The sequence below is a fragment of the Paramormyrops kingsleyae genome, chromosome 23, assembly GCF_048594095.1.
Source record: "Paramormyrops kingsleyae isolate MSU_618 chromosome 23, PKINGS_0.4, whole genome shotgun sequence".
NCBI classification, from domain to species: domain Eukaryota; kingdom Metazoa; phylum Chordata; class Actinopteri; order Osteoglossiformes; family Mormyridae; genus Paramormyrops; species Paramormyrops kingsleyae.
Genome location: NC_132819.1, coordinates 24,845,026 through 24,858,335, shown reverse-complemented (window position 1 = coordinate 24,858,335; position 13,310 = coordinate 24,845,026). Strand labels below are relative to the sequence as shown.

Genomic DNA, 13,310 nt, shown 5'->3' with positions numbered 1-13,310 from the left:
ATCTTCCATATTCCTTATTTAGGGAAAAAGCCCCAAGAAACGATTTACCTCACAGTCATTTGAGTATTGGGAAGAATCCCAGTGTGAATGATGGATGAAGACCTGACTAGTCCTTTCTGTCTGACAGAAAGTAAAACAGGCATTCAAAACTTGCAGTGGGTAGAATAGTTGTGTCCTGTCAATCAATGGTCTAGCCCAATCAAATTGCAGTAGAAACAAATAAAGTAACCAATTGGAAGCTGGTTTGTGAATGACAACGCAAAAGTGCCCGTCTGTTTGAAGCCAAACATCTCCTGTCAGTATCTCTATCCATCACAGCTGTCTTCCTCTCTGCATGAAGGCAGGGCAACAGTCTGGATCAGCAGTAGGAAGCTGTAAACATGTCAGAACAAATGTTCTACTTCAAACCAAAGATAGAAACTTAGAGGCTTTCGGTTTAGGTCATAGGAAAGGCCTTGTAAGAAGATACTTGTGAAAAGTCCTTAAGATGAACTGCTAATGTGAAACGCTGAGCTCTATAAATGGATGAGGAGGTGAGATGGATACAGGAGTCAGCAGTGGGTAGCATGGTATGCAAGAATATAGATTTATGCAATAGATATTGAGGGAAGAAAGGTGTATAATCTGAATTACTGCAAATGATTCCTCCTTAATTTGTATTTGTCATTTGTGTTTAATCTGAGTTTGCCGGTGCCTGATAAGACATGCAGAGTAAGATTTTCATTGACTAGTGCAACTGACTGTTTACTGTTTGTATTACAATAAACTCTCTAGAATTAATCTTGATCTGTACAAATGAATAAGAGTATAAAATTCTCTTAGGATCAAGGCTGCAGTGAAGCAGCAGATAAGCGTGCTTCACCACCCTGAACTGTGTGAGTTGCTCTTTGCTACACAGATGTAGCATCTCCCTGCTTGTGTTGGGTAGTGTTGCTTGTGACGCTGCCCCCCTCCCTGCCTCTCGCAGTGCTGATGTGCCCGCGTGTGTGGACCTCCTTGGAGAATGGCCAGGTGACGATGTGGCCCGCGGGGCTCCCGGTGGAGGGGACGGTGCTACAATACAGCTGCTTGGCTGGTTTCAGGCTGGTGGGCCGGAACTCCACCCTCTGTTCCAAACTTGGCAAATGGGACTCGCCCAAACCCGTCTGCCATTGTGAGCGAGCACTACTCTGTCACCTGCATGTGCACGAGTGTGTGTGTTAGTGTTTGCATGTAAACACATCAATAATAGGGTTACCATCTCCATCTGACAGTATTCCTTGAGGGAGGAGAGCACCTCTGACACTAATTCGAGACTAAACATCTCCTACATTGAAGCCTTGAAATTCCAGGAGGCCTCATCCATTCTTTGAATCTCCTGGCAAATCCGACAGTTGACAACCTTAATCGATGTGTCTCAGGATTTTCTGCGTGTGTGTTCTGCTGTATAAAATATATATTTTTTTAAATAAAATCTCTATTTTCAAATACCTGTTCAGAGCATCAGAGTAACTATGATGGAAACACTAATGCTGGAAGTAGGGACGCTGAGAGTACTTTAGCACCCTCTCTGGTTGTTGGTGGTAGTACAATGTCAGAATACTGCAAGGCAGTATGGGAATGCTTATAATTTAAAGCCAAAAAAAATACATCTAATTTTTTTCATTCTTATAATTTAAGTTGTAGATAGCTACTAATGATACAAAATCACTTCAGAATAATTTAAAGATCGTTATGACTGGAGAATATGGAACTATATGAAAATAAACTGAATTTGAACTAAATTGAAAAAATACGGACATGAACTTATCCACTTATCCACGTATCCAGCAGTTTGGCTTTGACAGCTATGGCATTTGTGTGCATGTGTGCGTGCGTGTGTGTCTTCTGCCTGGTCATGACTCGCGTGCATCACCCCAGAGAAGCAGTGTCTGTAACGCTCTTGCTAAAAGCCCCCAATGTTTCCTCTCCTCCTCTTTCCTCCCGCTCCCCCTACAAGATGACAGACATTACTCAGGTAAGAACGGAAGCTAAGTTTGTCCCTCTGCCATGTGTCTTACAGCCAGTTATATATATAGCTCAGCTGATTTTTTCTGCTTGCGTACTTGTGAGGGCACTGTGGAATTTGTCAGAGTATCTGTGTCCTTCATGGGACGTCCGATGGTCTCTGTCGGTTTATTAGGTGGATCAGCCTGTCAGTGATGCCGCTGATATCGGCGCATGCGCGCTGACACAGCGTACTGTCGCGCCGTATCGATTTGCATGTGGGCCACGTTGTGCACCTTGATGTTCTGTGTTCTTCTGTGTTATCAGGGTGTGTCTCGTCTTGCTATAATCCCTATTTTAGGGTTTAGTGGGGAAATAATTGGCCCTTGTGAGGACTGGAAATTGAGAGTATTCATCTGCAGAATGTGTGGATTCCGGCTAAGTTTCCAAAAGGGAATGGCCATCTCTTCTCATTCTAAATGCTGAGTCCCTCTTGGGTGTATTTAAGTGTTTCTCAAGAGCGCAGGGTCATCTGTCTTCCAACTTCTTGCACAGACCAGGGTCATGCAGTCTATTCCAGGATACATTGGGCATTCGTCCATCTCACTGTATGTCTTTAGATTATGGGTAGAAACCCAAATACAGCTAGTGAGCGTGCAAACTCCACTAAATGTAATTTTAATTCTTAACACAAGGTGGCAGTATGTTCATATTAGACAGATATAGGTACCACTGAATCAAGGCGCAGAAAATTAGAGATTAGAAAATAGTTAACAAAGAACTTAATTACATTTTACAATATAATTAATTTACACCATAGTTGTCTGAATAACCTCAACTGGTTTAGTTTGGAAATTAACAGAATAAATGGCACATTAAAAATATGTTTTTTGCTATTTAATAAAATGTACATATTTAGGCACAATGGGCAGCAAAGTGAAATAAATACAATTGTTATAAAGCAAAAATTCTTAGAATGATTCATCTTCCACCTCCTTCTCCAGTAGAGCATCATGGGAGAGTGGCCTGGAGCCTATCCCCGGAAGCACAGGGCACGAGGCAGGGGACACCCTGGACAGGCCTGCAGTTCATAATGAGGCGCACACTCTCACACACCTATACTCATATCTTTGCGTCGACTCTCCATTAATTTTTATGGGCATAACCCTAATCCCAACTATGACAACCTTAAACTCTACCTAGCCCTAACCTTAATCATACGTTACCAAACAAAGTACAAGTCTTTTGGTTTTTCTTTTGGATTGCATTCACAATTTTTTTTAAATAAAAATGGGTTTCCCTTTGTAGGAACCGAAAAAATGTCTCCACAAGGTCAAAATAACGTTTTTCTTTTAATCACATTTTGGTCCCTACGATGTAATTCATGCATGATCAAACACGTGCACATTTTCCCACACAATGGTACAAGAAGCCAACTCACCTAATTGCATGTGTTCGGACTGTGGGAAGAAACACGCAGGACACGGAGAAAACATGCAATCTCTGCACACACACGCACTGCAGGATTCAAACCTCCAAGCCACGTGCCGCACGCTAACAGTGACACCCATCCAGCCGCCAAGCTTACTGTGAGCTTTATTATGATGTATAACATGTTCTTACCTCATGGGGGCAGTGCCGCACTATAACGAAAATAGTTGTTAAAACTATGTCGAACACTAGATGTCAGTAGAACATTTTGTTTGGGGGGGGGGGGCAATTTCTAGCTACCCACCTGTCTGGTTAGTTTAAATGTCACAAACTGCTGTATGTTTATGTATACTATGCTAAATAGCTAAATCGGGTAAAGTTCCTTAAAATATAATTTGTTTTCCTGTGTGTGCAACCTGAAGTTGTTATAATTTATTTTTGTTCAGATCCAAGATGACCTTAACTTTGCACATCTTGTCACACTAATCTGCATGATGTTTGTCATAAATCCTAGAAACTTGACTGAACAGGAGAAAAGCATGAAAATAAACATTCTTTTAGCTGCTGGTCCCCTGTAACATACATTGTAAGCAGGCAGTACGAGGAGAGTGAAAACAGTGGAAGATTAATTTCAAAGTTAAGTTAGTTTCTGTCACTTCCCCCCTCCCTTCTGTTGTAGGGCCAACAAAAACTTGGCACATAATGTATGTATGAAAGAAAGTTGTGACAGAAATTTGGAATAGAAAGTATTTACTGATACAGCATTTATTGGTGCCACTGGTGCTGAACTAATTACTTCTTTGTCTTGCGTGACGGAGGCTGGAGACGTGGACCCCTTTGATTCAGCTTCCTCTGCATTTTTGAGCGGTAATTGTTTGTTTGGTGCCCTAGGCTGCCTGGGGGGGAGGGGGGGCTCACCAGGCATCAGGGATGGACAATCAGAGGCCAACCTCTCTTTTTAAAACAAAAGTGTGTCACAAATGGTATGAAATGAGCAGTCAGTCACTTAAGTGGGAGAAGATTGATTCGACTCGCCGAGCGTTCAGTCCCACCTCTGGTGCATCAATCAATTTCTTTTTCCTCATCAGGCTCGCACACGTTCTGTTTATACTGTGACTAACAGTTCCTTAAGAGGCTGGCAGAGGGAACATTCTCAGTGTTTAGCAGTGAAAGCACATATAACCACTCAGCTTGCCCGGTGTTTTATAATCCTTGACTTGGTTGGCATTCAGATTACAGAGCAGGGAGAAGCTTGATGGCAGGAGTGAGGGAGATTGGCATTTAGATTTGAGGTGTATTCTGCTGATTAGCCAACAGGGGGAGTAGTGATGAATGAATGCAATTTTAGCAATGACTATAGTTCTTGCAGAAAGTTGCCTGACCTAAATTAAATAAATATGTTGTGCTTTACATTTATGATATATATATATATATATAATAATTTATATATTATTAGCAGATGCTTATGTCCATTGCAGCTTACAAATGAGGAAAGCTTGGGTTGAAAGAGCAATCAGTCAGCATCTAATACCCCTGGAGCAATGTATTGATATCATATAAATCCAGAATTATAAGTTGCATTAGTTAAGGAATGTGCCAGGTAAATATTTAATGATACAGAATTGGTCAGAGTTACAGTTAATCAACCTAAAGCACTAATTCAGTTAACCCAAATCCTTTTACTGAACCTCCTTTGTGTAGTGTGAGTATAATTGTTTGCAGACTGACGTTCATTTTCCACGATAATATTTCTGAACAAGTGTTGCCTGAAGTTAGGCAGCTTCCCATTGGCCATCGCTGACTAATGTACCCGTGCAGTGTCCAATGACGTGTTAAACCCCTGACTGAGGGCTCAGTCTCTCTTCACAGCACTGCCTGCAGTGCACCAATAAGCTGTAGCTACTTTGCTGCACAGGAGAGGGAGAGCCCATTCAACACACTACTAATATGCTAAATATGTAGCTAAGGTTGAAGATTACGCTGTCCAAGGCATTAAGTTTCTGGATGATGGTTTGTACATAAGCCGAGCGAATATTGCTTTCGTTTCCGCTCCCTTAGCTGCCAGCGTTAATTGGGATGGTGAGATGTTCATGGGAGCCTGTCTCCCCCCTCTTCCGCACACAGCAGGGGAAAGGTTAATATGCGGCCTCCACCTGTGCGGGGCTCTCTGCGCTGGGAAGGAGGGGAATTTGCCCCCCTTTGAAGATTTGGTGCCCAGATGGTATTCATTTCACATTCTGGGTTAGTTGGCTCGTTATTTTCACCTGCCGGATTCCTAGCATCTGAGGCGGTGGTGAACGGGCCGGTATGTGTTGGTGTGTTTATGCGTAGTGCTGTCCTCTTTATAGATTAGCCTTTAATTACACACCCTGGGCGGCGGGAGGAAGAGGCTGGGTGTAGCCAAAGCGGTTAAATGTCATGGAAATGACGGACTGTCTTCCCTCTCGAAATTCGCGGTGCACACAACTTTAGCAGAATATGACTGACTGAAAGGAGAAAAAATGTATAATCTGTGCTGCTCCTGCTGTGAGAAAAATCCTTTTTCTCCACGGGGTGCTAAATGACGCAGTACACACGCTGCGTGTCTCCCTCCTCGAATAGCGCACGTTCATGTTTGTCTCCATGGCCATGACCGTTATGATGACATTAAATGACTTAAACCGCGATGGAACTGTTTGGGTAACACAGCAAGACTCAAATCACCAATGCCGATGGCAGCAGCATAACATGTATGCTTGCGCCGCTTTCCCATTGGTTGATGATAATGCAGCTCCCCCCCCCCGAACATGTGCTGTGTCTGAAAGAGCTTGTTTCTAGGCACCGGGTTGCATATTCATGCCTCGTAGCGATGACCTCATGGCCAAGGAGCGGAGTCTTCTCCCCAGCACTGCGGGTCACTGCTGTGTGGCCAGTGCAGCAAAGCACGCTGGTCTTATCCCCTTGTTCATGATTAATTTAACGCTGTGCAGAATTGATTCAAGTCTGACATTTCTGAGGTGAGAATAAACCACTCTGTGCAGGCAAGGCGGCCTTTCATTAACAGCACGCCAGCTGAAGCAGTGAAATCAAACCCGGCACTGGGGCAATTCACCCCTGGCTGCCTCTTTAGATTCCACACATCCTGTTCTAAGTCAGGATGAATGAGTATATGTAGGATATCGGCAAGAAGACGTTGATTGTTCTGGCATTGATTTAAGGTCTCGTTTGGTACGTTGGCGATGGCTTGAAGGATCATTTTTTGGTGTCGTGGTTTTCTGATATTTCGGGAACTGCATGTGGAAATTCAGACATCGGTTCTAAGAGGCGTTTAGGTAATTGTAACTGGCATACAGCTGTTAATAATGTACCTTTTGCTGTCCCATTGGATTACTGGTATAAAAAGACTTCTTTGGTATTAAAATATAACATATATACCCTGAGGTAGGATCCTTCTCTTCATCACAGAACTTCACGAGACCTCAAACTCCATCAGGATCTGTTCTGAGTGCATCTTCAGTACCTGTAATCTCTGAAGGGTTAGAAATCATTTTGTCTACTTTCCACCCTTCGTTGGTGGAGCGATCAGATCAGTCAGAACACAATTCCATCCACTCTTCAAAAAAATGAAAGGATCCAAAATCTGTTTGCCCCCGCAATGTTTTAAACCCCCAAATGGTGAACTGGTGCCCAACCAGATAAATCTGTGGGGAGCGTACATGGATCTAGACCCGCTGTTTTCATCACTCAGACTTGTAACATCTGCCACTTTGTTAGCATGTTATAATGTAATACTGTTTGATGTACAGTAAAGTTGCACAGATGTTCCCTGGGTTACAATCGTCCGTGTTACGATATTTCGAGTTTACGATAGGTAAATGTATTTGTGTTAATGATTTTGCCCAACTGTAGGCTAATGTAAGAGATCTAAGCATGTTTAAGGTAGGTTAAGCTAGGCTATGATGTTTGATAGGACAGCTGTGCTGTAAATAAATGCATTTTCACCTTGTGATATTTCCGCCTTACGTTAGGTTTATCGGAACGTAACTCCGTGGTAAGCTTGGGAAAGGCTGTACTCAGTTCATTGTACTTACAAGCCTTGTTACTGTATTTTGGAGCACTACTTGCTCATAGCGTGCAAATCAGAAATAAAGTGAAAATCAAAATACAGCAAAAGAGAGTGACTGTGGGATTCAAGGCAGCTGTATGTGGGGAAGAGGCCCCCTGTTTGGACTCTGATGGCTTATTCTAGGGAAGAGAGAAAAAAATAAAACAGCATATTATGGGAATGAGTCACTTCGCAGAGTTAAATGGATTATTGTCCACTGAAGTATTGCTGTTTATTCGGCGGTTGTTAAGATAACCTTCCACAAGCAATCAGTTTTCCCAGTGAAAATCCCAGTGTTTCTGTTCTGCGAGCTTTGTCGGCAACAGAGAATTGCTGATCTATACCGCTCGTACTCCTGGAGCAGAAAGATACATCGTGCGGCGTCCCTTTTCATTTAGACAAACGGATGAATTGGCTTTACAAACTCCGAGTCTGAGGAGTAATATTCTTTCTGCGTTTTTGTAATCACCCCCTTAAATAACATGAGGACAGCAGTCTCCCCTGTTTATTGGCAGGGAAGCGCCAAAATAAGCGCTTTTCTTAAGACGTATTGCCCCAAAATGCATCCTTTTGCATTCGCCATGGTAATGAAGGAAGCTGATGAAAAGATGCGGAGAATGAGGCACATCCCCCTCCCCCTCGCTAAATGGGTGGCGTGAATATTTCCTTCCTAATTTAGGGATTTTGGAAGCCTAACGGCCTGTTACGATGTAGCCTAGCACATTGGACGCGAGCGCTGTCAGATCACTCAACAGCTGTGTTACTCAGATGATCTGTCATCTCCATGAACCGGCAACAAACAACTCGCTTCCTGAGTGATATTTGCCACCTCCTGGGGAATCGGTGTTGCTGGCTCAACAAAGGCTGAAGGGGGCCTTTTTCATATTTGACTTCTTTACCTCTGTGCCCATAAAATAATCTCTTTACAAGAATTTAAAAAGGCTGCTGGCTTTCCCAGTCTGACTTCCCTTACATTTAACCTTACTGCTGGCACGTGGAAGCACCTCAGCCCGTCTATAATCCGTCCATCAAATGTTGCTCGTTAAGTGTTAATTAGGATGCCGGGCGACCCACTCGGTCCCTTATAAGAGCCACCGCATGTATTGTTATCTGTCTCACTTTCATTTCACCAAGGCGCTGTGGAAAGTCACGGAAACTTTCCACCGTTCGCGCTGAACAGTATTTTCAGCCTGGACTGAGAAGCTCCGCAATATGCAGCCAGAATAAATACACATGACGAAGATAATCCTTAATGAGAAAAAGCTTATCTGAAAAATGCAAAAAATAAATAAATAAAAAATTAAAGAAATCATAAATAACAGTCAAACTGCATCCAAAAACGACAGCCTGACAGATTAGAATGTATTACGGACGTACGGTGGACACTACATTAACATTATTACACGAGTGAGCGAACGAGAGAGAGAGTGTGTGATTAGGAGAAAACAGGATGGATAGCATATTGGGGGTGAGAAAAAGGCATCGCGAGAGGGACCGCGAGGGAGGAAGAGAAAAACGGAGAGAGGGAAAAAAGAGAGAAGGGGTGGGAAGAGAGAGAGGGAGTGAAGTTGGGGGAGATTTGGATGGACATAGTAAATCACTGGTCTGTACTATTCCCAAATGGGTGCTGCAGCAGGAAGAGCTGGTCTCATGCAGACAGAGCCCCCCACCCTCCCCCCCACTGCCAGTGCAGGAATGGAGACTCTGCATTTACAGGGACAGATGGTACAGAAACAGCAGCTATGTTATTAAACAGCTTGGACACATTTCACAGCCAGGCAGAGGGAAACGAGCGCAGAGCTGGAAGGGGAGCCGACCGCGGGATCCGTGCGCGTTACAGGTCTGCCGCGCTGACAGTGTCCTGACAGGGAGCTAAAAAAACAAACAAATGACCTCACTAGCCATCACGCGAAATACCCAAATCTGTCGTGACAGTAACGGTATTACAGTCCATTTGCGCACATGCGTGGCATCAGAATAATCTCTTTTAAATTAACTTTGAAGATGAAGCGGTGAGAAAAGGCGCATGACCTTGGGGTGACTGTATCCCGGCCGGCTGGCCCCGTCAACGCTGATGTGCATGATGAATTACTGCGGATGCGGCGCACTCCGGTATATATGCTCCGGCTCTCGACGTCCCCGCATGCTCACGCGTCTCTCTGCGCCTCTGTCCAGGACGCTGCCTGGAAGCTGGTCTGCCCAGTCGCTCCGGCGAGACGCCCGCGGCCTGCCAGTGAAGTGAGAACCCCGCAGACAGTGACACCGGGTGCCCCATATTCAGAGCCACCTGTCGCCGGCCCCTCCCCCCACAGATGCCACTGCTGTCCGGCTGGGGTGGGGTGGGGGATGCGGGGGGGGCACTGTGGAACTTCAACAAGTCTCTTACTTTCAGACCTCTCCATACGTGATTTCATGCTTAACCCTGCCGGCAGGGGGCAGGATCCCCAAGGGAACTTCAAAAGCAGTCAGTTGCCTCTCAAATCTGGTAAAACAAGAGTCTATCATAACATTATAAAAGATAACGTGGGGACTATGTTGCTTAAAAATGTATTATTAGGTTAATGAGAAAAATTTAGTGTTGGAATGATTTGAACAATGGACAGGCCAGGATGTCTTCTGGTTCCAGATATAGGCTCCAGGCTTTTCCATAATCCTGTATTGAATCAGACGTGTGGATGGATAGATCTATAGATGGATGGAATTCTGGTCACCTGAAAGATACCTTAGGGTGTTGTTCAGCTTTTGTTGATGTTGAGTTTTTAATCGTGATGTATATACCTTCTTTGCCAGGCATGTTTGTTTTGATATTTTACAATGGGTTCATTCTTAAAAATTCCAGTACGGCAATATTGCAACCGGCCAGTAGTGTTAAGGAGTTATAAAGTCTGGTAGGATGTTCCTCATCTGTCACAGGTCCCACACTACTTAGTAAACTCTTGCTTGTTATTTTGTAATAAGTTTACATAATAGCGAAATATGAAGCCGAACGGGAACATTTATGACCTCTCAGTCTCAGAGGCTTTTAAGTAATGAGAAAGCAGTGTCACAGTGCATTAGTTAATTGACTATCTGGCAGATAGGAATAAAAGTATGAAAGCATAAATACACTGTATATCCTCTCAATAATTTACCCCTGGAAATATTTTGGAAAAACAAAGTTATTCCATCTCTATTTCTTAATCTTGGCAAGACAATGACATCCACTAAAACAGTGTGATTTTACTTAAACATAATGAAATATACTCACTGTTGCGAGATTACATCATCCTGCTGTGTAACTGACATATATCTAAAAAAGACATCCTGTAACTATTCCACAAATATGTCTATGAGTGTGTGTGTGTGTGTGTGTGTGTGAACTGACGCATTGCAGTTCATGGTGACCATCTTTCTTCAAGGATTTAGGGACACTCACTGTGGCTGTGGTTATTTACCTGGTGTAAATTCCTGAAACATTTCCTACATTTCAATTGCAGTATCGACGAGGTAAAGAACCCTCATAATTTTTCCTTTGTTCGCATGATGGACTGGTGCTGTACGGTCAGGTCTGTCTATTAAGACAAAGGCTGATAGGGGTATAGATTACAGGAGAATGGTTAAGTGAATTCCAGCATTCCTGCCTTTGAATGAACCAAACCGATAAGAAACCTCTGCATGATAAAGCAAACTGGATATTAGTGGGATGCCTGTCGATAATGAGTCACATTTTAGAGGAGGGATCTGCCCATTGAGCTGCCTGCGTGTCTGTGAGGGGCATTTTCAGGCTGATGTGCTCAGATTTTGGGAATGACGGTTTCCTCTTCCGGCTAGAAGACATGGAAAGCAAATACATTTTCTCAGCAAGTTGAGCTTAATTGTCATGGTGCAGCTCGTTATCTGTGCAGTGGGTTCTCCACGAATATCACGCCGAAGACTGATTTAGTTACAAAAATGAGTTTTTGGGCAACAAGAATCTTTGCCAACAGACCTTCTGCTTCAGTACTCCTCATACTACCCAGCATTCAGGAGAAACCGAGAGTGAGGAACAAAAAAGGGTTGCGGAGGTCTCCTGACTATTCAAATCAAGTCACATCAAGTGGACCTTTTTAATCATATCATCCACATACAGGTACACGGTGACAGGAAATAGCGTCCCCCAGGACCACGGTACAACATAGAACAGTGACAGGTTTGCATGATCTTTAAAGTGCAAAACACGGGCAGGACATAAGGGTCGATACACATGTGAAATGTGTAAACTGGCACTGACTGTTGTTTAATATATAACATATTATGTTGCTTGGATATGCTACTCAGTGCCTGTAAGTCTGAATTCTCTGCCATGTATTTAACACTCGTGCGAGTCACCCTAAGTCGTGACCTTGGGGACACAACGCCCTTTGAAGAGGTTCTCTGCTACAGCGTTGCAGACTTCCAATCAAGGTCATTATTCACCGCAAACCCAAACGGGGCGTTTCTGTAGATTGATCACATTAAATGAAGTGATACTCTCCCCCCTCCCCGTCCTGACCGTCCTGAGCCTCAGAAAGTCACGCAGAGCTGATTCTTATCGCACCACGTTAACACGAGTGCTGCTCGTCGTCACTTTGAAGGCTCCAGCTCGCTCGCCACGCCTCTCAGGGGCCGTCGTGATTAATGACATCACCACGCCAGCTGCTTGGCTGCTTTTTAATCACATGATCGCAGTCTCCACAGTCCAGCTCGCAGTTGACAAACCTCTCCTTTCTTTACCGGGAAGTGTCTGGCTTGGTGGGGGGGGGGGGCGTTTTTTGCTTGTAGCTGTAAGATCCAAAGTGCGTCGTTGTCGTGTTTCCTGCACGGTGGTTTGAGAGACTGCCGTTGGCTTAGAGATCCCAAACCTAAGGAGCTCATTACATTTCAGCTTGGGGAAGATGGCCTTTTGTAGCATTTCTACGACAACAGCCGGCAGTTTTCGAAATCCCCAGACGTGTTAAATGTGCATGGCTCCCCGACTTTATTGAATTCCGTAATGTCACATTTGGGTGACCGACAGATTCCCCTGAACCTCCAGCGAGGTCAGGATGGCAGAGACTCTTTAGGGAACAGGAAGGCGGGACGTGTTGCAGATTCAAGGTTCAGTTGTGTCGATGTCTTCAGGGCCTCTTGACCCCTCGTCAGCTTGAAGGCTGCCCACAGGGGCAACTTCAGAGGCGGAGCCACAGGAGCAATGGCCCTAGCCGAGAGCTGATTGGTCCCCAGAGTGCATCCTCCCCCGTCACTCACCAACTCAAACATATCATTGGCTAACGATAAGGCTGATCCCACTCTTTGAATTATAGCCTCTCTTATGCCCCCCACTTAAAAAAAAATCCTAGAATCTCCCCTCCCCTCAAATGACACACATGTGCTCATGCATATGCCCAACATGCCTTTTCCTTGTTAAAAGGGGTATCATGTGCATCAAGGCTGCATTGCCTGCAGTGTTTAAAGATGACATAACCAAGTCAGGCATCAATAAAATTTCACCTCATAAGGGCTCTATAAACTGATTAACAATCATCACCAAAAGAGCAGGGATGTCCCTGGTGATGCTTATTGTGCCTCCTGGGCCTCCATAGACCTTAAAACCTACTAAGCAGGAGACAAGCACTATTTCTCTGTTAGATATTGACAGGAAGCTGGAAAGAAATGGTCACTATTAGCTTGGAAAGGAGAGTAAAAAGGCAGTGAGAATTAAGGAGTCGAACAAACAGAGGAGAGGGTGGGGGCTGGTCGGGAGCGCTGTCAGGCCGTCACACTGCTAATTAATTATTTACCACCACACTTAGACACTTGCTGCTTCATCTGCTCACACAGGTTCCCCAAGACA

The 13,310-nt window shown here is 44.3% G+C and overlaps 1 protein-coding gene across 7 annotated transcripts in view; it reads left to right on the top strand.

Annotated features, from left to right (window-relative positions):
• Positions 1-13,310, top strand: part of gabbr1b (gamma-aminobutyric acid (GABA) B receptor, 1b) — a 55,036-nt gene that overhangs the window by 14,972 nt on the left and 26,754 nt on the right. For 5 of the 7 annotated variants that reach the window (XM_023809856.2, XM_023809854.2, XM_023809858.2 and 2 more), the window contains 2 exons: positions 968-1,153; positions 1,979-1,996. The exons of the other annotated variants lie outside the window; for them this stretch is intronic. In XM_023809856.2, the coding sequence (XP_023665624.1) occupies positions 968-1,153; positions 1,979-1,996 (204 nt within the window). The remainder of the gene's footprint in view (positions 1-967; positions 1,154-1,978; positions 1,997-13,310) is intronic. 7 annotated transcript variants of the gene reach the window in all.